General features: G+C 53.8%; 1 protein-coding gene across 12 annotated transcripts in view; it reads left to right on the plus strand.

The window, feature by feature from the left end:
• The window catches only part of POU2F2 (POU class 2 homeobox 2), a 95,782-nt gene that overhangs the window by 53,156 nt on the left and 16,795 nt on the right, over nt 1-25,831 (plus strand). For 2 of the 12 annotated variants that reach the window (XM_038528769.1, XM_038528770.1), the window contains exons 1-5: nt 6,285-6,380; nt 13,543-13,608; nt 13,713-13,747; nt 13,881-13,937; nt 17,234-17,350. In XM_038528769.1, the coding sequence (XP_038384697.1) occupies nt 6,314-6,380; nt 13,543-13,608; nt 13,713-13,747; nt 13,881-13,937; nt 17,234-17,350 (342 nt within the window). In that variant the 5' untranslated portion in view covers nt 6,285-6,313. Of the gene's footprint in view, nt 1-6,269; nt 6,381-13,542; nt 13,609-13,712; nt 13,748-13,880; nt 13,938-17,167; nt 17,351-17,588; nt 17,871-25,831 lie in introns of those variants that run through there. The other 10 variants (XM_038528772.1, XM_038528771.1, XM_038528761.1 and 7 more) reach the window with 9 other exon arrangements.

Consider the following 25,831-nt stretch of genomic DNA (forward strand, 5'->3'; position numbering starts at 1 on the left):
AGGGAAGATCTTTCAGAGGAGGCAGCCTTTGAGTTGGGTTCTCAAGGACAAGAGGAATGGGAAGTGATGGGAACAGCATTCTCAGAGAGGGGTAAGCAGGGTCAAAGGCCCCGAGGTGGGGACGACAGACTCAGCTTCCACCAGTGGGGCTGGTGGGCGGTGCTTTCTGTGGGGAGACATGAAGTGAAGTCCTGCTGGGCCTAGGAGGCCGTGATGGTGCAGGCACTGGGCTTGTCCCAGAGGCAGAAGGGAGGTACTAGAAAGCTTCCAGACCAAGGACGATGGTCCCTGCGCTTCAGCCTTTGGACAGCTCCCTCCCTGCTTGTGGGACAGCGGTGGCCTTGAGCCTGCAGGCTTGCTGGAAAAGTGGGAAGTCTGGGCTGGATTGGTGTGGACAGCATGGGGCGGTGCCTTGTCAGGGGAAGGGGCCAGGCATCTGCTTCTTTAGCTTCCTTGGCGGCCCTGGTGGATATGTGTTGATGGATGCCATGGACCCTGTTCTCAGAGGATCTACAGTCTCAGAGAGACACACACTAGCCAAGAGGAGCAGTGAGCCCAGCACAGCAGTTTGGGCACAGACTTTGGGGTCAGAAAGGCTGTGGGTGTACCTCAGCTTAGCTGTGAACACAGCCCTCACTTTCCCTCATTTCTTTAAAATGGGGATAACATGCCTGGATGGCTCAGTCAGTTAAGCGTCTGCATTCAGCTCAGGTCATGATCCCAGGGTTCTGGGATCGAGCCCTGCGTTGGGCTCTCTGCTTGGTGGAGAGTGCTTTCTCCCTCTCTCTTTGCCTGCTGCTCCCCCTGATTTTGCTCTCTCTCCGTGTCAGATAAATAAATAAAATCTTAACAAATAATAAAATAAAATAGTCATAACAAAAGTCCCTAATAAGAGGTGAGGAGTCAGTGGAGCCCTTAGTATCCTTAGCCAGTCCTACTTAGATTAAGCCTGTAATACATTCCCTTTCTCTCCTTGTATTTGTCTTACAGCGTTTATCCATCAGACTATCTTGCCCATTCTTGTTTCATTCAAGCACAGACTGTTAGAGCTGAAAAAAGCCTTTGTGAGCTCCTCCAGCCCACTTCCCACCTAGAGACAGGGAAACTGAGGCCCAGAGCATGCAAAGGGCTGCCCTTGGTCACCACGTGGCCAGTTCAGAATGGGGATCTGCTTGGTCTTATGACTTGTCTTCTTTAAGTCATATCACAGTGCTCGATTTCTTCTGACTTGAGGTAAACTCTTGATAATTCTGGCAGGTTTTGGGTAATTGGTGTCATGAAGTTGAGGGTGGTACATCGAGGCATGCTGTGTCCATGTGAATTTATTAAGCATCTGTTGGCTTCCTGGTCCATAGACCTTGCTGCTTCCGAGAGGCCTCTTCCTGACCTCACCCCCAGCACTGACCCGAGCGTCTTCTCCCAGCCTGCTTTCCTTCCCACTGTCCACTGATGATGGTCTCAGTGTTTACCCAGCCATGTGACCAGTCATCCACCTGCAGGCCCGCTAGAGTCCTGTAGAATTTCCCGTGAAGGAAAAAAAAAAAAGAATTTCCCATGAAGGTGGACCCACATGGCCCCAATCTCCCTGTCATCTCACCTATTGTCCCAGCCTCCTCTCTACTCATCCTGACTCCAGATTCCACCCACTAGCCTATCCTCATGCCATGGAATGTCTTGCACACACTGTCCCTGCTCAAAAATCTTCCACCTATAACATCAAATCCAGCCTCGAGGCATTGTATGGCACCTTGCCTGGATCTTTCTCATCCCAGCTTGAGGTCTCCCTTCTCTTCAACCTTTCGATGGCAACAGAGGTACTTCTGTGTTCCTGGGCTTCATTCTTGACTCCTCCCCCAACTCCCACCTTCAGCAAATCACCAATCCTGTTGAGTCTACTGTCAAAATTGCTCCTAGGAACACGTGTTCCTCCCCACCCCACCCCCGCCACCACCCTGGTCCCAGCCACCATCCCCTCCATCTCATGTAGAAACCACGCATTTCTCACAGCTGACCTCCCTCACACTGTGGCCCTTCACTGGCCTCCCACAGCACCCCGTATTGTCTACAAAAACATTCACAGAATCACATCACTTCTCCGCTTGAGACCTTCCCAGTGGCATCCTGCTGTGCTTGCAGTAAAATCCAAAATGCTTACTTGGCCTGCAAGGCCCTGGGGTCTGCTCTGCCTCTCCACCTCAGTCTCCTATATCCACCTCGTTTGCCCTGTACCAAGCCATACACGCCTCCCTTCCTACCTCTTCTGTTCTTGTTGTTTGCAGTGCACTTCCCCACATCCTTTGCCTCACGAATAGCTCCGGACTGCCATGAAAACGCCACCTCCTCACAAAGCCTTCCATACCACACTGCCCACCTTCTGTCTTCCATCAGATCATCAGGCAGGGTTCAGCCCAGCTCATCTCTAGGCCCTCAGACCCCAGCCCAGGGTGTGGCACCAAGGGACACAGGAAACATCTGAATCAAAAGCAATGGAAGGGTTGGCCTACCTTCCGCCGAGAATTGATAAGGCAGAGAGAGTCCACTGTATTGCTGAATATCCAGACTCAGGGCTGCGGGAGTGGGCCTGTGGACTGTGAGATTTGCTGTTCCTGAGCAGACTTCCCTGCTGTCTGCTGGAGGATAGGGAGCATTTCAAAGCTCAAAGGAGACCCACGGTGCAGTAGAGAGAGAACAAGCTATGCAGAGGACTGGTCTGAGTTTCAATCCTGACTCCACCATTCATATGCTGTGTGACGTGGGGCAAGTGACTTCACCTCTCTGAGCTCCAATTCATCAGTAACATGGGGATGATAATAGACCTTATTTTCTCAGATTGTCATGAAAATTAGAAATAATGTATTGGCTCAACTAGCACAGAGTAGACAATTGCTGTTGCTGCTGCTGCTGGTGGTGATGATGATGATGGTAAAGAAGAAATATTTTTAAGTCCCTGGATGCTGGGTGTTCTTAGGCAGATCATGGGGTGGTTGCAGCTTGACCTTGACTTAGGGCCACTGAAGAAGCAGTTTTGAGGGCAGGGCGGAGGCTGAAGCAGGTGTGTAAACAGGAAGTGAAGGCTTAAGCCCAGAAACCAGGAAGGTGGGGGAAGAGGTGGGCAGGCAGTGCCCTGGGCAGGCCAAGGCTAGGTTTGATTTGAGAGTATCCAGGGCCCACTGGAAGATGACACAGCCTTGCAGTAGGACTAGCCAGACATCTCTCTGTCTCTGTGTCTGTCTGCTACTCCTCATCCTGTTTTCCTATGAGTTTGGGTTCCTAAGCCGGTTTTCCCTGACTGCCCCCCACCCCTGCACCCCCCTGCCATACCCACCAAGACGATGCCCGGCCTATTCTGTGCTGAAGGCTGATGTGTTGAGTAAGTGCTGGTATCAATGAATCACCAGTTCATCTCTTGGCCCAGCTGTTGACTCAGTGTGGCCTGCAGCCCTGTGTCCCTATCTACTGCCAAGCTGGGGGGTCTGAGGGGCCTCTCTGAGCTCCCACAAGTTCAGCCCTACAGATGAAGCAGCACTTGTGGAGAAAGACCCCTTGGGTCCCCACGCAGAGCAAGGACATGTGGGGGGCTGAGTGGAGAGGTCGCCAGAGACAACGGGAATCCCGAAAGAAGCCAGGGAACCAAGCCACAGAGAGGGTCCCCAGGGGCAACAGAGAGGAAGAGGCCATGGCTGGGGGCCCTGAGGGGTGAAGAATCCCGCTCTGCTGTCCCCGGTGGGCTGGCTGCTCCCCCCCACCGCTCCCCGCCGGGCCCCCGGGGGACCTCGCTCTAATAATGTATTTGATCGACTCGCCGGCCGCGTACAAGCGATTATTGTCTTGTCGGGAGTCAAACGTATCGATCCGGTGAGAAATATGAGCAGAGCAATGGGGCCCGCGTGTCAGTTACCAGCCCCGCTGGCCCTGGGGAGCCCCCTACGTCTCCTTTAATTACCGCTCAGCCCTGAGCCCAGCCTGGCCTCCCCTGCGCTGCCTCCCTCCCAGGCTCCCTGCACCCCGAGAGGCCCCCCAGTGCTCCCCAGCTCCTATGTCCTACCTGCCTTGCTCAACATGGCTTGAGGCCTCTTCCCTGACTGAGAGGCCACTATTTGCCCAGCCTGGGCCTCCCATTGCTGGCTGCTAGGCCCCTGGTGGTCCTGAACTCTGTTCCTCTGTCTTCTCCCAGCAGGCAGACGTCTCAGACCCATTCTCCTTCAAATCCCTGACTCTAGCTCAGGGATTCAGCCTGGGGGCCAAGAGGTATAGAGTATTTTCATCCCTTGGGAGAGCACCTGAGGCCTTGCCTGGCTCCCCCACTCAGCTACAGATCTACAGTCTGGCAGCGCCAGGAATGGGTGGTGCTTCTGTTCATGCTCACCATAAGGGGCTGACACCCAGTCATGTCCAAAAATGCATATCTGATATAGATGACATTGACTATGTCCATAGTGGAGCATGGGGGTGGCTTGGTAGGGTTCTGGCCCCTCCCCCCAATGTCCTTACGACCCTTATTTCCAAGCCCCTCAAAACATATATCCTAAATCGAAACAGAACCTATAGCTTCAAGACAAGGCTCCAGTACTCACTGCCACAAGACTGCTGTCCGAAGGCCCTCATGTACAGACACCCTGCATCTGAAAGAGAGATGGGGGTGGGGGGTGGGGTGGTGGACCCGGAGGCAGGAGGTCTGAGTTGAAGCTGGGTTAATGCTATGTGGTCTCTGGAGGTATGGGATGTTGTGGTGTGTAGATAGCTGGGAACTGTCCCCTCTGTGTACAGATGTAAAAACTGCTGGTCATCCCCAGTGAGTGGGTCTGCCTGCCTGGGAGGGTCTGGGTTCACAGGGTCTTGTGTGCAGAAGGAAGGGCACTCATGAAGGTCTGCCTGTGTGTTATATCCTGCCTGAAGGTGCATGGGTGTGAGCATGGCCCACAGGGCCAGGAGGCGTGCCTGGACACACCTGTGTAGATGTGCCCTTGTGCCCACTGAGGGAGCGGAGGGGGTTCTGTACACAGGAGTTAGGGATGGTGGATAGGGAGGGTTGGTCTTGGACCCTGGGCACATAGAGGGTTCCCATGTGACTGCGTGTGCACACGTGTGTGTGAAGTGCTGGGGCCCCTATGTATAAACACTTGAGTGTATGTGTCTGTCTGGGTGAGTCCAGGCATCCGTGTGCGCGCTTGTGGTTGAGGGGTCCCGCCGGCGTGGGGCGCCTTGAGTCCTGCGGGGCCTAGGGCGGCAGCGGGCTGCTCGGAGGAGCCAGGTGGCCTGGCAGCCTCGCACCGGGCGCGGGCAAAGGAAGGGGGCAGCGGGCTTGGCCGCGCCTTTGTCTGCGCCGCCGTGCGCTGGGAGTCCCGCGCCTTTGTGTGACCCTCGCAGGTGTGCGCGCGGGGGCGGGGCGGGGGGGGACGGGGAGGGGAGCGGAGGGAGGGGCTTCCTCCTCCGCAGCCGGCCCCGCCCTCCGGCCTATTGGCTGGGCGCTGCCGCCCTCTGGCGGGCGCGGAGGGAAACGCTGGGCCGGGAGCGCAGTTCGGAGAAGGGCCAGCGGGCAGTCCGGGGTCCCCGGGCTCCCCTTGCCGGAACCACCTCAGGCACCCGCATTTGCCACCCCCCCACCCCCGGCAGGCAGGCGTCTTGCCACTGCGGGCCAAGGCCCCGCCCCGTCGCCCGCGCTGCCACTGCCCACGGGCTCGGCTTCCTCTCAGTGGACGGAAGCCTCACCTGCGGACAGGTGCATGGCTGAGTACCTCCCTTCCCACAGCCTTGCAGGACCGCAAATGTCTCCTGCTGTGCTTCTTGGCTTCAACGCTTTGGGGCTCTGGGCCTGCTTTTGGGCTCTGGGCCTTGGGGAAGGCTACCTCGGCTCTCTGGTCCTCAGTCTTTTCGTCTGTAAAATGGGGCAAGTACCAATCGCCTCAAGAGATGGTGTCTGTCAAGCTTGGCATTGGGAAAACCCCTCCACCCCCAAAAAACGCTTCTAGCCAGTGTTTGGGATTATTGCCGTTGTTGTAATGGGCCCACCCTCTCTCCCAGACCCACATGCCCTGTTCCAGATGTGTTTGCCTTGGTGGAAGCAGCTGGAGGGCTGGGGCAGCTGTGGCAGGCACCTCCTGGAGACTCAGCTGGAGGAGTCAGCTCTTCCAGCCTATTTGCCCTGTGCCTCACTACCCCCACTTCCCCAACATACACATGATTTGGGGTCCACCGCCTCCTGAGGTGGGCCTTTGGGCCAGAGTATTTTCCCTTCTGAAGGGGGCGGACCCTGTGGTTTCCTCCCTGGGTGACTTCCGGCTGAGAGGGCTTGGCCCCCAGAGAGGGCGGGGAGATGACACAGTTGTTCCCCCGGCCCCGCGGGGCGGGCAGCATGGTTCACTCCAGCATGGGGGCTCCAGGTAAGGGGCCTGGGGCCAGCGCCTGCTGCCTGCCCTGCCCTTCCTCCTTAGCTGTCTCCTCTAACTTTGGCTCTGAACCTCAGCAACTCCCCTTTTCCCACCCTAGGTCCCCACCCTCAACTCCTCTTCCCTCTTCTCTTCACTCCAGACACCTGGGGGCTTTTGATCCCCCCCCATCTCTGCTGCAGTGTTCTGAGGGCTCTGGGGGTGGGGGTGGTGAGGATGGAGCCCAGTGCCTGTAGCAGGCTCTTATATGGAGGACCAGTGGGTGGGCTTCTTGGGTGGGGGCTACAGGGTGGTGGGAACCCTGAGTTGCAGGACTTTACAGTGTACGTGAGTTTCTGTGTGTGTGAATGTGAGTGGCAGTTCTGAGTCCTCTGAGTGTGACTGTCATGTGTCTGTGTGTGAAGGGCTGTTGTGTGTGGCATTGTGGGCTAGCCTTGGCAATGATCTCTTGGCTCACAGCCTCACTTCATTTGTCTCAGATGTCACCTCCTCAGGGAGGCCTTCCCTGACCTCCCTGTCTGGACTGGCAACCAGTCCCGCCATTCTTGGTCATCACCTTGCCCTGCTTTGTCTTTCTTTTATGACATGTATCACTGCCTGAAAATTTATTATATGATGGTTGACTGAGTGACTGTTGTGTGCCAGGCACCACACAAGATGATTTGTATTTGTTGGCTCATTTGGCAAAATGTGTCTACTTCTGCATAATGATAGTTATCTCCCAGCAGTACTGATGGGACAGTTAAATGAGGTAATGTGTGTAAATGTTTAACACTGCCTGGAAGACAGCAAGCATCAATACTGCATGATTGTTTCATTTGTGGCCATATAGGTGTGAGTGTTGGTCTATGTCACACTCGTGAGAGTCTGCAGGGACAAGTCCTGGTTGGACCTGTGCCATCCTATGTGCATCTGTGTGCGCAGGCATCCCTGGGATCTTTCAAAAACATATATTTATTGAGCAGTTCCTTGCTAGGTGTTGGAAATAGAACTGAAAAAGGCAGCTTTGGGGCTGTCCTGGAGCTCCCAGTGGGGGAGACAGACGTGTTGCCAGACAGTGGAGGAAGCACAGGCAGAGGGGTCAGGGCTTGGATGCTGGAGACATGGGGAGCTATGGGAGCCCAGAAGATTTGCCCAGTTGAGCCAGAAGGGTGTCACAGAGGGCTTCCTGGAGGAGGGAACATCTGGGCTGAGATGTGAAGGATGAATGGTATGAGCAAGGCAAAGGAGGTAAAGGAGGGGATTGAGATGGAGGGAAGGCTACTTGCGGGATGGCACGTGATTATTTGTTGCGGTGAATGTACATGCAATTGTATATGCGTGTGCGCACATACAGTGTAGACACAGAGATCCCGGGTGTCTGCACATGCATGCCATATGCTCCACCATGGACTCGTCCCTACCTGGGGTTGAATGGGAGCCTTGTACATGCTGGGTGCTGAGTTAGACCCCTTACTGGGGATTTTGCACATAACTGCGGTGCCTGCGAGGCCCACCTGGGTTCCCTGCCTGGATGTGAATGAATACACTGCATGGTCTCAGGCAGATCACTCATCCTGCCTGGGCTCAGCTCCACACCTGTGAATTAGGCTTAGGGGTCCACCCGGGCCATCTCCCAGGATGAGCTGATTCTGGGTGTGGGAGTGTGCACACGTGTGTGTATATCTGAGTTGCCTAGGTATGTGTGTGTCTGCATATCTGTGTCCATCTGTGTATCTGTCTGTGAGTGACTCTGGATGTGTGTGTTCACATCTGTGTGCATCTGAGTAACTCTAGGTGTGTGTATGCGCGCATGTGTGTGCATGTTTCAGTTGTGTCTGAGCGACCTGAGTGTATATGTGTATGTACATCTGTATCTATCTGTATTTCTGTCTGTGAGTGACTCAGGTGTGTGTGCATGTGTATGTGTCTGAGTGATCTGAGTGTATGTGTGTACATGTATATCTGTCTGTGAGTCACTCTGGGCCATGATTCGGGATGTGTGTGTGTGTGTGTAAGCACAGGTGTGCATTACATGTCTGGGTGTGTGTTTTGCATATCTACCCATGCCATTGTGTCTGGGTGTATGTCTTCTCTGCCTGGGATCTGTGCACACCTGTCCCCGTGGTGTTTGCATGGTCTCTGTCCTTGTCTGGGGCCCTGCCTGGCTGAGGCTGTGGTGTGTGTGTGAAGTAGCAGCCTGTTGTCAGCACAGCTGTGGGGCCACCCTCTCTTGTTGTGTCTGCTGCCTACTATCTCCATCCCTCCCTCCTGACAGCTCAGAAGTGTTCGCTCCCTTGAGGCCACCCAGGGACAGATGTGGGGTAGTGGGGGTGTGAGGTGCTGCTCCTAGGGACGCAGGGACCGGGCCAGCTGGGCCCACAGAGGTTCCCGGCAATGAGAACCCTGCCCACAGGGGCTCCCAGGCCACAGCCTTGATTGAAGTCAGCTCTGAAGGCAGGAGACCCAGGGGACAGGCTAAGAGGGGCCAGGAGGGGTGAGGGGCAGCCCTTGGGCCCTCTATATTTAGCCCCATTTTCGGTAAGTGCTAACGAGAAGCTGGCCCAAGTCTGCTAAAACCGGCTGGGGGAAATGCAGAGGAGAAGTGAAAGTCCGGGGAGGGAGGGGCAAGGGAGAGGTGGGGAGGGCGGAGGGGACCCAGAGTCCCAGGCCTGAGGCAGTGGGGCAAGCGAGTGTGACCCCAAGGGTGTGGGTAGCCCTGGGTGTGTCTCACTCCAGGGTGGTGGGATACAAGGGGCCCAGTAGAATTCTGCATTGCTTTTTCCTGCCTGGTCCTCTAACGAGTTAATGCACTGCCTGGGATGGGAGAAGGAGGGTGACTAAGGTCATATAACCAAGCAGCCTTTCTGTGTGAAGGAGGCTTTGAGACGGCTTCAGAAGGCACCAGGGAGCCAGAGCATATTAGGATCACCTGGTGGGGGGTGGGGGTGGGGCTTTGCAAAATCCAGATGTCCCGGTCTCACCTTGTCCCTGTGAAAGCAGAGTGTCTGGGTGGGAATAGGTGTCCTTATTTTTCTCGAGTCAAGAGAGAGAGGGTCCTGGGCCAAGGCTGACAGCTGCAGGACAGGCACCTGGGCCAGCCTCCTAAGGGGATTGCCAACACCCTCAAGTGTTAGGGCATCGTTTGGCTTTGGATCTGCGGTGGAAATGGAGTTCCCTGTTCATCCTTGGTGGGGATAATTTGATTCTTTTCTCAGGCTGGGTTCTGATGGAGGAGGAGGAAAGAAAGCAGGATGAGCTTGGGCCAAGGGCAACACTGGCGAGTTTGCCGTCAGCCCAGCCAAATGCTGCTGTAGGGGTGCCTGGGCTGTGTGTGAGTCGGGATGGGAGAAAGAATTAGGGAGAACAAGGGAAAGAGTTTGGAGATTTCCTCTCATGCCGCCTTTGCCTCCTCAGCCACTATCCCTGCAGAGAACCTTAAAGCTTTGGGCTGGAGTTGTGGCTCAAGGTCATGGTGGCCGGTGGCAGCAGAGAGAGAAGCTTGTCTGGGACAAGACTGGGTCCTGATCCGTCTGAAACTCTTGTGTGCATTGCTTTATTCCAAAGGCACAGTCCCAGCCAGTGCTGTTATGACACCAGTGTGGGCTCTGAGGAGCTCACAGTCTGGGGCAGGGGGAGGCCACTGTCCAGGGAGACAGGGTGTGTTAAGGGGCAGGGGCAGGGGGGTTCACAGATGAGAGAGACACTGACCACCCGAGGAGTCAGGGAGGACCTCACAGAGGAGGTGATGTGTGAGCTGGGATCATAAAGAGGAGCAGGAGTTTGCAAGTGGAGAAGAAAAGGTCGCCATGTGGGAGAAGAGTGGAGGCAAAGTCCGCGGGGTACCCATGTTCACCCGACCCACATGTCCTGGGCTGGGCAGGACCCCATCTAGGACAGTCACAAGGGGAGATGCTCGGCCAGTGGGAACTGGGGTGGAGGGAGCCACCGCCAGAGAGGACAGAGCCTGTGCTAGGTCCTGAAGGATGAGCAGGAGGTCGCCAGGTGGACAGCGTGGGGGACAGCCTTCCAGGCAGAGGGACCAGCCCACGCCAAGGACTCAGGAAACTGTGTTAAATGGCAGAGAGACAGCAGGATGGAGGCAGGGGCAAGGAAAGAGAGAAAGCTGCGGGGAGGGACATTCTGCCGACATTTACCACCTATTCTGAGCTGGGTGATGCCAGGGACCCAGCCGTGAGTCAGAGCATGCCTGCCCCCCGGTCTGGTGGGAAAGGACAGGGACACAGAAGGCCATGGCCCTGTGGGCTCAGGGCTCGGCACGGTCGTGGGAAGCTGTATTATTTTCCCAGGGCAGCCCTAACAAAGTGCTGTACACTGGGTGGCTTAAACAACAGAAATTAATTTTCTTGAAATCTGCAAGCTAGAAGTCCAAGATCAAGGTGGCAGTGGGGTTGGTTTCTGCAGAGGCTTCTCTGCTCAGCTTGGGATGGCCGACTTCTTCCCTGTGTCTTCACGTGGTCTTTTCTCTGTGTGTCTCTGTCCCAATTTCCTCCTCTTATTAGGACACCAGTCATATTGGATTAAGGCCCACCCTAATGGTCTCATTTAACTTAAACCTCTTTAAAAACGCTATCGGGGCTTTACGTGGGGGAGATGGGGAGCCGTGGAAAGGTTCAGGGCCAAGTTGTGGGAAGGATCTCCTTGGGGCCAGATGGACACAGGTGGGAAGTAGGGGCTGGGGACAGGGTTGGGGCAGGGGTCTCAGGGATGCTAGCAGGGGTGGAATGCAGGACCACGCCAGCATTAGTGGTTGTCAGGAGCTGGGCCAAGTTCTGGGCCATTTAGAGGTAGGATTAAGCAGGACCCCTGCCTTTGGTGTCCCAAAGTCAGGAGTGGGGTCTGTCACCTGGCACCAGCACCTGGTCTGTCCCCCTGAGTTTCTCAAGATCATTGGCCACTCACTGCCATCCAAGTGCCTGGAAACAGGACACGAGCTCCCAAAGCATCCTGACCATCTGTTCCCCACGCTATCTTCTCACCAGTCTATGCTTAATAGTACTATGTACTGGCTTTTTTTCTTGTTTAGCTTTTAATTTTTTCTTCTTTTTTAAATGTGGAAACATAGCATACCAACAGCAAAGTGCTCAAATTTTAAGGGTGCTGCTTGATGAATTTTTACCTATGTGTGGAACCACATAGCCACCAAGCAGATCATGATACAGAACATTTCCCTCCCCCTGCAGGCCTCCTCACGCTCTTTCCCCGTCAACGACCCCTGAAAGTTACCCATAATCTGACCTTGATCATCAGATATCATCTTGCCTGTTTCTGAGCTTCCTGTAATTGGAATCCTACCATCTGTCCGCTTGTGTGTGATGTCATTCCCTTGGTGTCGTGCCTGCAAGATTTAGTGGTGGGTGTGAGGCAGGGGTTTGTTTCTTCTCTTGCTGTGGGGTGTTTCAGTGTATGGACGTACCACATTGTGTCGATCCACTGATCGGCCTTGGGGGCCATTTCGAAAGAGCACATATGTCCGTGGACTTGGTTCCATGGTGGGCGGGACGTTCCTCTGTCTCCTGGGGACGCTTGAGCCGACTTGAGCGGAGCAAGCCGAGCGGATGTGCTGGGTCCTGGGGAGGGGGTACCTCTTCAGCTTTCCTGGATTGTGCTTGTATCGATTTACACTCCCATGAGCAGTGTGTGACCTGGCTTTTTAATCAGGAATTTTAAACCCGAGTGGTGTTTCATGTCGAGTAACCCTCAATTGCAAAATTCCTGGACATTTTCCCCCCCAGTTGCTGAGGACGTCCTAGCTCTCTTTAGCTGACCTTCTTTAAATATCTTGGGCACAGAACACGCTTGATTTGGACAGCCCCTTTGATAGGGCATTGCGATTTAAGCAGGGATGTAGAGTGAGTTGTGGGGGAGACCTTCGGGTCAGAGTCAGGGTTATGAGTAAAGTCGGAGGCCAAACTGAGAGTCAAGGTCAGATGAAGGACTTGTAACATCTGGATGGGAGCTGGGATTCAGGTGGATCAGGGGACTGAGAATGGGTAGGGTGGAAGCCAGGGTTTGTGTGGGGTCTAGGACCAGAAGGGGTTGGGCTCGAGTTGGCCTCAGGGTGAACTTGAGTAGGGGTGACAGCTGGAGATGAGGTGGGTGGAAGTCACAGCAGGGGTCCACTAGACCGTAGCAGTCCTGATTAGAAGCGGGAACCCTGGAGTCATGAAGACAGGTGTCTAATCAGGGCACCTCTGCTGTCTCTCTGTGCTTTTGGGTCCTCAGTTTACTCCTCTGTAAAATGGGGGTAATATTAGCACTAAGCTCTGAATCATACTTAACGCTGTGCTCAGCACCGGTAAGCACACTCACCTTTCCATTATCAGCATCAGAGTGTTGTGAGGAGAGAGCGTTGCTTCGTGTCCTGGTGCCAGCTTGCTGTTTGCCACCTCCCCTCATTTCCTGGTTTTACGAGACTATGGAATGGGATCATGTTTGTAGGGTGGGGCATGCAGGTTGGATTTGGGCGTGCAGTTGGGATTCAAGGCGGAAGTCCTAGGTGAGGCCTAGGAATGAGTCTGAGGGCCTGGTCAGGGGCAGAGCCGGATGGTGTTGAGGTCGGAGTTCCCAGTTCCGGGTGGGGCTGCTGGCTGGGCCTGTGTGCTGGATATGAGAAGGGAGGCTGGGGGGCCGGGTGGGAGTCAGGTGTGGACAGGAACATTGCGGGCTGGGGGAAGGGCCGAGGGTGCCGAATCCCACGCAGAGATCAGAAGACTCACTCCTTTGGGGATGCTGCAGCCCTTCACACCCCCAGGCTCCACTCAGAGTGGAAAACATGTCTCACCCGAAACCTGGTGAGGCAGGACGGGTGCGCCTCAGGAGGAGGCCCAAGGCTGACTCGCTCCTGTGGAACATCACCCACCTCCTCCTGGGCACTGATGTCTTCTCACGACCACTGGCTACCTCCCACACCCCCCTCTCTGTGCCACCTTCTGCAGGGGTAAAAGGGACCAGGCAAGACTCCCAAGGCCTGAAGGCCCCTTCTTGTCTTGCCAGAGGCGCAGTAAGAAGGACGTATCCCCTGGAAAGAGGCGTTTACGAGGTGGCAGGGGGTGCAGAGGGATTTGGAGAGAGGCCGGGGTAGTGCTGGAGGAGAGTCCAAGAGCCCCCCCCACCAGCTTCCCTCACCCCACTTACATCCCTCTTCTGTCCCCAGAAATAAGAATGTCTAAGCCCCTGGAGGCCGAGAAGCAAGGTCTGGACTCCCCGTCAGAGCACACAGGTGGGTGGGTAGGGGAGCAGGGAGGGCAGAGGGCCTGTGTGATGGGGGAGCTGCGGGCATATGGGGGGCACAGGTGACAACTCACTGTTTCCCTCTCATTGCAGACACTGAAAGAAATGGACCAGACACTAACCATCAGGTCAGGCGGGAGTGGTGGAGCAGGAGGGGTGGGGAGGGGGAGAAGGGACAGAGGGCGCCCCTATGGGGGAGGGGTGGGGTGCCAGAAGCTGCTTCAGCTCACTCTTCCCATTCCCCACCCTTTTTCTCCCCAGAACCCCCAGAATAAGACCTCCCCGTTCTCCGTGTCCCCAACTGGCCCCAGCACCAAGGTAAGCATTTATCAGAACAGCCTGGGCAGGGGGACGAGGAGGGTGTCCTGTGATGGGTTTGCATCTGTGAGAGGGTCCCGCATGCTCCTGTGGGCCCTGGGCCTGAAGGGGGTGCACAGAGCCCTGATACCTTGGTGACAAGGCTCCTCCCGCCCCTTCTCACACTCGGCTCCCGCCCCAGGCCTGTGACTCACCCAGGCTCCTTCCCCTTCCCTGGGGGGGTGGGGGTGGCCAGGGAAATCCCCCCCAGAGCCCCAGGGCGATGAACAACAGGAAGCTGAGGGCCCCGCCCCCATCCCAACTTCCCTGACAGGGGCCTGCCCCACCCCCAGCCCCCCAACACACATACCCAGGGGCCAGCCGATGAGGGGGGCACAGGGGCGGGGGGACAGACCCAATAAGGATGGCTGAGGATGATGAGGAGGCTGGAAGTGGCCAGACAGAACAAATTCCTAATCCAGAGGGGCCCTGCCCGCTTCTGGGCACTGCTGGGCTTCCTGAGGTGTCTGGGGTTTGGGCCTCCAGGCCCCAGCCTGGTGGGTCCAGAGGCCTGAGGGCGGAGGGCAGGGCAGGGGCGGAGGGGTCCTGGGTGAGGGTTGGGGTTGGGGTAGGAAACTATTCTGTAACCTTGGGAAAACCACCCCCACCTCCACTGGGCTTCTCAGCTTCCTCTTCTCTAACACGGGGGGCTATCAGGTCCCGGGGCTTCTGAGGTACCCTGTGCAGCTTCGTGGGTGGGTGTCTTGTGCTGAGTGAGTAGGCCAGGGCCCAGGGGAGAAAGAAGGGCTCTGGCTCTGGCCTCCTTCCCTCCAATCTCAGGTGCAGTTCTGGCCTTAGCCCTTGGAGAGGAGCACGTGTCCATCGCCCTGACCATCTCCCTCCTCAGCTGTGTCACAGCAGCCCTGCTTCTCTGTGAGGAAGCCAGGGTGGGGGTGGAGGGGTGCCCTGAGAAGGAGGGGTTCTCCCTACCCTTCCCTGGCCTGGACCCCCGTTCCTCAGGAAAGCCCGAGGCAGAGAGGGTGTTGACCTCTGACTCCGGGCCTTTGTCCACACCTCGTCCTGTTCACTGGGTGCCTTTCTTTTACCCGACTGCAATGATTTACGTGCTCCCATCATGATTTCAGACACATTCACGCACCACCACGTACAACTACTTACATTGCACTTGTGTTAATTGGCTTCATTTTAAAAAACATTTTATTATGGAAAATGTGAAGCAGATACAAAAGGAGAAAAAAAGAGTATCATGAAAATAAGCCCCCAGGTACCCATCAATCAGCTTCAACAATTTTCAGCTCATGAACTGGCTTGCTTTTTCAACAGCTCAAATAAATGTTTTTTAAATGGAAATTTCACGAGTGGAAAATCAGAATCTCTTGCCATGGAAATAAATACAATGATTTTTTTTAAAGTAATCTCCACATTCAACGTGGGGCTCGATCTCACAACCCCGAGATCAAGCGTCGGTGCTGCACTGACTGAGCCAGCCAGGCACCCCAACACAATGATTCTTAAAATGTACCCAGGGACTCTTGCTTGCTGACGAGTCTAAGCCTGAGGCTTTTCCTTCATTTGTTTAAAAGTCAGATGAGTAGTGTTGGGGGTGAGGCATTAGAGCCATCTTAGCAGCTAAGGGAGGCTTTCTCAAGAGCAGAAAGGATGAAAGAAACCTGAAAGAGGACTAACATCCTCACCGTGTTGTTGGATGTGAGAAGGGAAGTTTCTTTAACTTTTAATTAAAATATGACACACACAGAGATCCTCAGTGTATGGCTCTGTGGATTTTCACAAACTGAATACCCGTGTTGCCAGCACCACTAGATCATGACACAGAACACAACCAAACTTCCAGAGGCCCTTGATTCCCCACCAGGGGTTGCTGCATTCCTGTACCCCTTAGACTTTCTGACATCTGTATCCATACCCGGGGGGCATACCCCTCACCCTCTGTTATCTGGCTTTTTCCAGGCCTCTGTTCATCTCACTCTGAAATTCAGAATGCCACACCCCCGCCAAGCTGCTGTGTCACCTTGCACAAGTTGCTTTCCCTCTCTGGACCCCCTTTTGCAAAATGCTGCTGGGACCTCTGCAAAATGCAGTGTCCCCTCTGGCCCTGAGCGTGTGATTCTTCAAGCCATGCCTCCTCCTCCCACCCTGACATCTCCTTTACCACCTGACCTCCCAGGCAAGCCCGCTGTGGTCTGGCCTTTCTGTCTAGGCGAGTAGGAAGGCCAGGACTGCTCTGTGCTGGTCTGGCCTATGTGTTTGGTGTATGATGCCTCTACATCCTACACAGAGAGATGAGGAGGGGCTCAGCGCACTTCTGGGGCAGAGACTGAAGGCTGGCAGCATCTGGACCACATCTGGCCTACATATGTGCTTTACTGGTCCTGCCAATGTTTTTGTTTTTTAAGATTGCTTTTTGTTATTGCTTTAGATTTTTGTAATGAGATTATTTATTTATTTATTTATTTATTCATGAGAGACACACAGAGAGAGGCAGAGACATAGGCAGAGGGAGAAGCAGGCTCCCTGCAAGGTGCCTGATGCAGGACTGGCTCCCAGGACCCTGGGATCACAACCTGAGCCAGAGGCAGACGCTCAACCACTGAGCCACCCAGGTGTCCCTTGCTTTAGATTTTGTAATGGGTGATTGGTGGGAACAGAGGAGGAGATGGGCAAGCTTAGCCTTCCTCTTCTGCCCATCTCACCCGTTTGTACTGTCTGTCTGTTTCTATACTCATTTGAATTCCAAATCCATGTTCCAAGGCAGTTTATATATATATATATATATATATATATATATATATATATATATTTTTTTTTTTTTTTTTTTTTTTTAATAACCTAAGGCCCTTTCTTCCAATGAAGCCTTACTCCATTAATGAGAGATGCACCTCCGGCTTTAGCCGATGACCAATGGGGACCTAGAATTCTATTATTGGATGTCATGAGCCCCCTACTGGCACATTTCCCATTTTACAGATGGGGAAACTGACACACCTCCCAGAGGGGGAAACTGCTCTTCAAAGGTGCCCCTCTCCTGTAAGGAGTTTGGGTGCAGGGGATGTGTTAGCTCTACTACTGATTGATGAGGAACCTGAGGCCAGAGGAGTGGCCTAAGATCCTGGCCAGTCAGTGCAGGGTCTTGCCTCTGTACCCCAGTGCGCTCCTCCTATTCCAGCCCAAGGCTGCTGTTGCCACACACATGCCCTCTCTTTGGTTCACAGGTGGGCATTCTCTCTGGCCTCCACTTAACATTCTGGGGTCCCGGACCCTGCCTCTCTCCCCCCCAGATCAAGGCTGAAGACCCCAGTGGCGACTCAGCCCCGGCAGCACCCCCGCCCCCCCAGCCGGCTCAGCCGCATCTGCCCCAGGCCCAACTCATGTTGACGGGCAGCCAGCTAGCCGGGGTAAGTACTTGGGCAAGGATGGGGATGTGGGCATAGACCAGCCACCTCCCATCTGTTACAGGACCAGGGGGTGTCCCACCAGGGCCTCAGCTACTCTCTCACACCTGCCTCCTGCCCAACTCGGTCCTCCTGGAAGACTTGCCATCTAACCTGCTTGGCTCGGGCACTAACCCCTGTCTGCCTTCTCTGCTCCTCCCTCTGTCCCTCCTCTGGCCCTGCCACCCTGCGCCCCCCACAGCTCACGGCGCTGATGCCAGCACAGCAGCAGCTCCTCCTGCAGCAAGCGCAGGCCCAGCTCCTGGCCGCCGCCGTGCAGCAATCCAGTGCCGCCGCAGCCGCCGCCGCCGCCTCCTCCACCTCCTCCTCCTCTTCCTCCTCCTCTTCCTCCTCTGCCTCCTCCTCGACCTCGCAGCCCCCAGCCTCCTCTGGGGGAGGCGACCTGCCACCACCACAACCTGCCAGCCAACCCCCTGGGACCCCACAGCTCACCCTGTCCCAGCCCATCCAGCTCACAGCACAGGTAAGGGCAGCCCTGGGGGGCACACGCCCTCCAGTGGAGGGCCCACAGAAGCCCGGTGTGCGGGGGCTGACTGGTCCGAGTGGACGTTTCTGACCACTGCTCATGTGCCAGGCAGCTCCCAGCAACCCTTGAAAGCCTTGGGGGATGCTGTCACCCGTCTCAGTGAGGTAAAGTGAGGCTCAGATTGAGACATCCTCTGTGTGGTGGAGAGCCTGGTGCTTTCTGTGTATCTCGCTGAGGGTTCCCAGCCACCTGGGAGGTTGGCACATTATCCTCAGTTTACAGCTGAGGAAACGAGGAGTCACCTCCATGGAATAGTGCCCATGTGGGTGCAAAAGAAAAGGCTGAGACTCTGAGCTAGTGACCTATAACATGTGCCCTGGCGTACCTAGTGAGAGATGCTCTTTCAGAAAAGGGGCCTGTGGCCTCTGGGTCAGGGAACGCTGCCTCCACTCTGGCCATTCTGGAAACTTCTGGCATACACTGAATCATGAGTTAGTGGCTGTATCCATTTCCCAGGGCTGCCACGAAAGAGCCCCACGAAATGGGTGGCTCTAGGGAGAATCTCTTGTTTCTTCTAGCTTCTGGAAGTGCCAGAAATCCTTGGCATTCTTGTAACTGGATCACTCCAATCTGCCTCCATGGTCATGTGGCCATCTTCTCTCTGTGCCTGTCTGTCCCCATGATAATATTTCCTCTTCTTTTTATAAGGACACCAGTCATTGGAATAGGGCCCATCCTAATGACCTCATCTAACTTGACTACATCTGCAAAGACCATGTTTCCAAATATGGTCATGAATTTACAGTCACCAGGGGTTAGGACTTCCAACAGATCTTTTTGGGAGATCCAATTCAACCCTGATAGTGGCCAACAAATTTCCTGTAAGGATAGCTGGCAGAACCGAGTAGGAGCTCCCCTCCTGATGGGTCTGCTGTCTCCACTCGGTCCACACTTGTCCCTGTCACCCATTTGTGCTATCTTCCTGGAGTTCCCTAAGCATTTGACTCTGTGGGAGTCTTTGTTCCAGGACAGTGAAAGTCTTCCCTTAGTCTTGTGCTTCCCACAATGACTGCTCTTTAGATTGCTGTTCTTTCTCTCTATCCGCTGCCTTCCATGGAACCTCAGGGTCAGATGCTGTCTACCCAGAGAAGATGCCCAGTGCCCACAAGGTTGTCCCTTGACAGAGTTCAGCTTCGGATGGGCCCATTCCACTACTGACCAGCGCTTCCACTGAGACTGAGACTGTCCTTAACCCTGAGCTGGTGTCTGCCTCCTTAGAGGTTCCTGCCTCTGGGTCTGGTTCTGCAGAGACACACAGAGCAATCTGTACCTACTGCTCTGTAATGGCTCTTCCAAAATCTTTTTTTTTTTTTTTAAGATTTTATTTACTTATTCATGAGAGACACACAGAGAGAGGCAGAGACACAGGCAGAGGGAGAAACAGGCTCCCTGTGGGGAGCCAGATGCAGGATTTGATCCCAGGACCTCGAGAGCACAACCTGAGCCAAAGGCAGTGTGATGGCTCTTCCAAACTTAGCCTTGTGGTGCTTGGCTCGCCACGGTAATTGTAACCAGAGTCTGGCAGGTGCTGCCTTTGTACCAGGCACTGTTCTAATGGTGATCTCCTTGAATCTACAAATCCTCATCCTAGGTAAGATTACCCCATGAGCACAAGTGGCAGAGCAGTCTGGGAACCAGGTCTGGGCTCTAACCACATGATCCAGGGCTGCTACCTTTAGCCATCTTCCCACCTTTCCCCACCCTGGCCACCAGAGATCCCAATAGCAGGGGTCACCTCTCAGTATATACAGCTCTTAATAGAGCAACCCCAATGCCCAGGGCTCCTCCCTAGGTCTCAAGATTGCTGCACCTGTTCCTATTTTCCTGTCTATCTGGAAGTCAGCTCCCTCCCTTATACCTGGACAGCTTCTCTTCAGCCTTTAAGCCTCGGCTTGGGAGTCCGCACCTCCAGGAAGTCTTCCATGATTTCCCCCTCAACAGCCGGTTTGATTTCTTGTCTCTTGCCTTCTCTGGAGGCCCCCAGCCCTTTCCTTTCCTTCTGGCCCTAATCGCCAGCACTGTGTCCGAATATGGCTAAGGAAGTATCTGTGGAAGGAACAAAGACTCCAGGGAGGGAGGAGGGACAGAGCAGCCTAGTTCAGACCAACCAGACCATCATCCCTTGGGAGCATCAGGCCTTCCTTCCATTCATACACTGCTAGAACCACCTCTTTCAAGTTCCTTGCAAGCCAAGGGCTGCAGCAGGCTGGTCCTCTACCACCTGCTGTCCTGCTGGAACTCGGATTCTCAAGGTCTCCTCCAACCTGCCCTGCCAAACCCCTTCCTCTCACTCCTCCCGCCCCAGCTCCCATCTGCTCAGGTCTGCTTTCTGCTATCGCGAAGCTGGGCCACGTTTGTTTTCTGGGAGTTCTGTTACCCTGTGACCTCATCTCCCTAACAGACCAATAGACCAATGTTTATCCCGTACCACCAGCGTTCCAGGCACCATGCCAACCAGCTGCAATGGGTACCACATTCCTCCTGCTTTCGCTGCCTACTGCAGCCACAGCTGTCTCACCCTTGGGCACGACCCCTCTCAGCCTGTGTCCTGTGCCACCGCCGATTCTCCCTCCCATACCCGCTCAGCTCTACCCTGTAGTCATTTCACAGACATTTCCGGGCCTCCTGTGTGTGTCAGGCCCTGGTGGGAAGCTAAAGACTTAAAAATGACTCACACCCTTCCTTGCCCCCTAAGGGCTCCCAGTCTTTTAGGGAAAGAAGACTCACCAATGAACCACTAAGAAATGTCTTACTTTAAAAATACTAAGAGAGTCAAAAACACCCCAAACCTTATCACTTTAAAATTACATAAGGTGCTAAGGGAAAATCTCCATCTGTCCCTCTAATGCCAGCGTCCACAGTTATGTCAGTTAAACAGTTTGGCAGGAGCCTTCCCTGCATTTTCCTAGCTAGTACAGAGAAGGGGGTGATCATAACACACTTCTATAATTTGTGTGTCCAGTGCTCGGCACGATGCTTTCCACCACGGGGGCCACATGGATGTTTACTGAATCAATGAGGGATGTTTTGCTGCAGTTTTTCAATCAAGGGTAGGGAAGACATCTCGCTGGGGGAGTAATTCAGAATATCTGGGGTAGGGGTAGGCATTGACTGAAAATTTACATTAACCAGTAAAACATCATTTTATATTTGGAGAGGAAAGAAAAAAAAAGTCCCTATTTTCATAATATGACCATGGCAAATAAAGCTTGACAAGATCTTTTAGGCTGGCAGGACCTAGTGACTACAGGGTCCCCAGAGAAGCCTACTGGATGTGGTGGGATTGGGGGAAAAGACAGATGACTTGTGTCTGAGGGAATCAGAGAAGGCTTCCTGGAAGAGGTGGTATCTGACCTGAGCTGGGACAAGTAGGAGTTTACCATACGAAGTGGAGAAAGCTGTTCCAGGCATGGAAAATAAAGTGAGAGTACGGTGGGCTTGGGGAGTGGGGGGTGGGGAGGGACAGCAGTGGAAGACAGTGGGTTAGGAGGGGTGGCAACTGGACCAAACCCCACGCCAGGTAGCTGAAGAAGAAAAGGGGATATTTGGTTCAGATCCCTGAAGAGGCCCAGCCTGGAACGTGGGTCCCAGCCCCAGGGGTCTTTTATTTTCATTCTGAGGCAGGCAAAATGGGCCCTTTTAGACTTGGCAGCCACTGCGCCCAGGGAGATAAAACCCTCCCACTGGCCAGGGTTGAGTTGGTGTCCTCAACCCCTGAGAAGGTAGTGTCAGCCCACCCTGGACCATGTTACCTAAGAATCGGGGAGGGCAAGTCCCCAAGAGAAAGAGGTGGGTCCTGTTGCTTGAAGAAGGGGCAGTGGGGGGCCAGTTCAGCCACACCTGGAGGTCCATCAGTGTACCCACAGGCCCTGGAGTCTAGGAGCTGGGCTGAGGGGTACCAGTCACTCCACAATGGTGGGATTGGGATTTGCTGTTGCTCATCTAGCCTGGCATTTTTTTCTTCCTGTTGGACAGGTCTCAGTTTTGTGGTGTTCTGCCCCAATTGCTGGGACTTTCTGGGCTCCATGTGGCAGGGCCAACTTTGGGGGAGAGGGATACATACAGGAGCCCATGTAGAGACAGGCCGCCTCTGCCCACACCATCTCCTCCCCGCAAAAAAATTTAGGGCTTCGTTTCTAATGAAGTGACTAGAGTAACAAAGTCGTTTATTCGTTCATCCATTGAGCCCCTTGTATATGCCAGGTGCCCATTCACGGCCCCGAGGGGACAGCTGTGAACAAGGCATAGGTGGCTGCCCTTGAGAACCTCATGTTCTAGTGGGGAGACAGTAAACAAGTAAACAAACTAACAAAACAAGACTGTTTTAGAGTGAGTGCACTGCAGAAAATGAAACAGGCTGGTGTCATAGAAAAAGGTGGTCAGAAAAAGTATCACTGAGGAGCTGGCCTTTGAGAACTGAGGCCTGAATAAGTCAGTGATGAAGAAGCCTGGGGAAGATTTTAGGAGATGGCAACAGCAAGTGCAAAGGTCCTGTGGTGAAAGGCAGCTTGACATCAGGGCACAAAGAAAAGTGGTATGGCTGGAGCACAGCAAGTGAGCAGGAGATAAGTAAGGGGTGAGGGGGAGGTAGACAGGACCAGGTGGCGCAGGGCCTTCCAGGCCAGATCAAGGGGTTTAGAATGTATGCCAGTTATGATGGGAAGCTGTTGGGGGGTTGTTCAGCAGAGAAGTGGTATCCTTCCAGCTTCCAGGTGGAGAATGGACTGTGGGGGACTGGAGTAAGCAAGAGGCCCAGTGGGAAATCCTGGCAGACATCCAGGTGGGAGGTGAGGGTGATTGTGGGGGCCTGGGGTGCTATTTTATATGGATAGGATAGATCAAGGATGACTCCTAGAATTTTGGCTTTAGCAACCAGGATGGTGGTGAGCTGGTTTCCTGAGTTGGGGAAGACGGGAGGCACAGGGCGTTTTGGAGGGCAGGAGTAGGGAACCAGGCATTTCTCTGTGGACATGGCAGGGGATAAAGAGTCTATTCACCATCCAAGTGGAGACATCAAATACACAGGCGGACATTTGAGGCTGAAGCTCAGTGGAGAGGCTGGGTGGGGACTGGCAGTTGTGAGTTGTCAGGCAGAGAACAGGGGCCCCTGCCCTTGAGAACTTATGGCTGTGTGGGGCCACAGGAGGGGAGTGACATGAGTACAGGGGTAGCAAATGTTTGTGCAGGGGGAATATGTTGTGATTTTCCAAACTCCTTGCAGATACTAATATTACTCAGGCCTCAGAACAATCCGGTAGAGTCAGTCTTATCCCCATTTTGTAGATGAGAACACCAAGACCTTATGAGAGCTATGACTCAGTAGTCATGACTAACATTTATGCAGGATTTGAGTGAACAGAGACCAGGCTCAACATGCTATGTGTGTTGTTGTTGTATTTAATTCCTATAACAGCCCCACGAGGTAAGAATTATTGAGGGGTCACCCAAGGATATTGAGGCATTCACGGTAAGGGATGCTCATGTCTCCCCACACACACTGTGTGAGGGACAGCCAGGTGTCTGGCCGTCTCTAGGACACTGTGCACTATCACCCTATACAATTAAGGAGGCCAAGGCCCAGAAGAGGGCTGGCTTGCCCGAGTCACACAGCAAGAAGCAAGCAACAGGCCCAAGGCTCAGACCTCCAAGATTCCCAGCTGGCAGAGACCCTGGCCCTCCTCCGACCACCCTCCCACCTGGTGTGGGAGCTCCCTCCGCACAGTTCTGGGCAAGTGGGGGTGCAGTTTTTCCCAGGTGGCTCCCAGGACAGGTGCCCTCTGCCTTCCCAGGAAGCCCCCCGACCCCACCAACAGGCAGCCTGACATGTCTCAGAGGGTCGGGAAGCCCGTCCTCATTCTGAACATAAGCGATGACAGTGTAGTTTACATGGTCCCCAGACACCCCCTTCCTGTCTTCCCCACTCTGGACTTAATTCTATACTGTCCATGTCTTGGAATGGGGTGTCCAGAACCGGTCGTAGTTTGCCATATCAGGGATGGCCAGTGTCACGCAGACACCATCCCAGTCTGGGTGGCTGCCAGAGCATGTGTGGGGGCCTGCAGGGTGGTGGTGGTGGGGAATCTGTCCTGTGCACTGGAGTGAGGCGCTGCACCTGGTCCCAAGCGGCCACAGCAGGGGACAGGCCTCCTCTAGTTCCTTTTAAAGGCTTTCTTTCCACCCCCCACCCCCACCCCCAGGTGGAAACAAGCCCAGATGGGAGAGTGGACAATTATACTCCGGCTCCCCCAAGTGTCATGTGAACTGAGTGTCAGTCTTTCTGCCCCACTGTGGCCAGGATCCCAGCTACTGCAAAATGGAGCCCCTCCGCTCTGAAACACCACCAAACAGTCCTAGGTTTTACTCATTCATTCATCGGAAATTCATTCATTGATTCATTCAATTCATTCACTAGTCGCCTGCTGGGTGCCTGCACTGGGGTGGTGGTGATTGGAATACAGCAACTAACAAGAAATGGTCTCTTCCCTTCTCAGCTTTAGTGAGGTGTGCTAAGCCCTCTGGGCTAGTTTTTCTCACAGGTTAGGGACAGAGCAGATGATCCACTAAATATCCTAGCCAGGGGCCCTTCCCCAGTGTCTCCACTTCCTCTAACTTCTCTACCATCTTGACTTGGTCCTAATGCGCCCCCAAGTGGCTTCAGATTGCTCGTTTCCTGTAGCCTATGGAGAAATGGGGCCTCCTACTGGTTAACCCCAGTCCTGAGCCAGCATAGCACCCGGAATCTCCTTTCTCTCATTATGTAATTTCGTTAGTCAGCACACAGTTAGTGAACATCCACCATGCCCCGGCACCTTTTTGCATGGGGGATACAGTGAGGAATAAGGCAAACAAGTCTGTGCCTTCACAGAGCTGGCACCTACTCATAGCTGATAATTGCAATGAAGAAAAGAAAAGGGTATAATGTAATAGAGATTGAGAAGAGGAAGACTCCTCATCAGAGCGGATAGCCAGGGGAGGCCTCTCTCAGAAGGGGGCGTTTTATACAGACTTGAATGATGAGGCAGGGCCAGTCATGTGCAGATCAAGAAGAGGGAGGGCAACAGCATGTGCAAAGGCCCTGAAGTGGGGACCTTTTCTGGGTTCAGTAACAGGAAGAAGACCAGTGTGATTGGCTCCAAGTTAGGGAGTTGATGAGGAAGGCCAGGTCATGCAGGGCCATGGCAAGGAGTTGAATTGTGTTACAAATGTGATGGAAATTAGTGGAGACTTTATGGTTAGATCAACATTTCAGAACAGGAACCCCCTGGAGGGGTCTGTGATAGAATTCAGGGGAGTCCGTGAACAAAAATATGTCTCAATTTTTACTATCCTCTAACTGAAAATGTTACATGTCTTTCTATTATGAATATAGGCAACAGACCACAGTAGCATCAGTGGGACTTTGTCACAAATGGAATCACAGATATTTCTATACACAGAGACCTCAAAATATTGTTTTCACTCATCATTGCTTTGAAATTACAGTAGTCATCAGACATATTGCTTGATCTTATTATTTAATGTGCTAATAAAGAAACCCATAGATTGTTATCACAATTCAAGATATTGGATGATTTTTTTCATATATAGTTGATTTCATAGGAAATTGTATCTATTTTACTCATTTTTTTAAAACTCTGAGAAGGGGGCAGTAAGTTTTGTCAGACACTAAATAATTCAGAGCACAGAAACATTGAGAACTTTTTTTGTTAGGGCTTGCAGATGTGTTGTATGGGATGGAGGGTATTGGGACTGACCTCTAAGTTTCTGGTCTCAGTGACAGTGAATGGGGGTGTGGTTGGGTTTTTCATTTGGACTTCTCACCATGAGACCCCCCCTACAAACTGGGATGCACTTCCCCCACTCTTTTCCTCTCCCTGCTGATTCAGACAGAAATCTGC

Source organism: Canis lupus, chromosome 1 (genome assembly GCF_011100685.1).
Source record: "Canis lupus familiaris isolate Mischka breed German Shepherd chromosome 1, alternate assembly UU_Cfam_GSD_1.0, whole genome shotgun sequence".
NCBI lineage: Eukaryota > Metazoa > Chordata > Mammalia > Carnivora > Canidae > Canis > Canis lupus.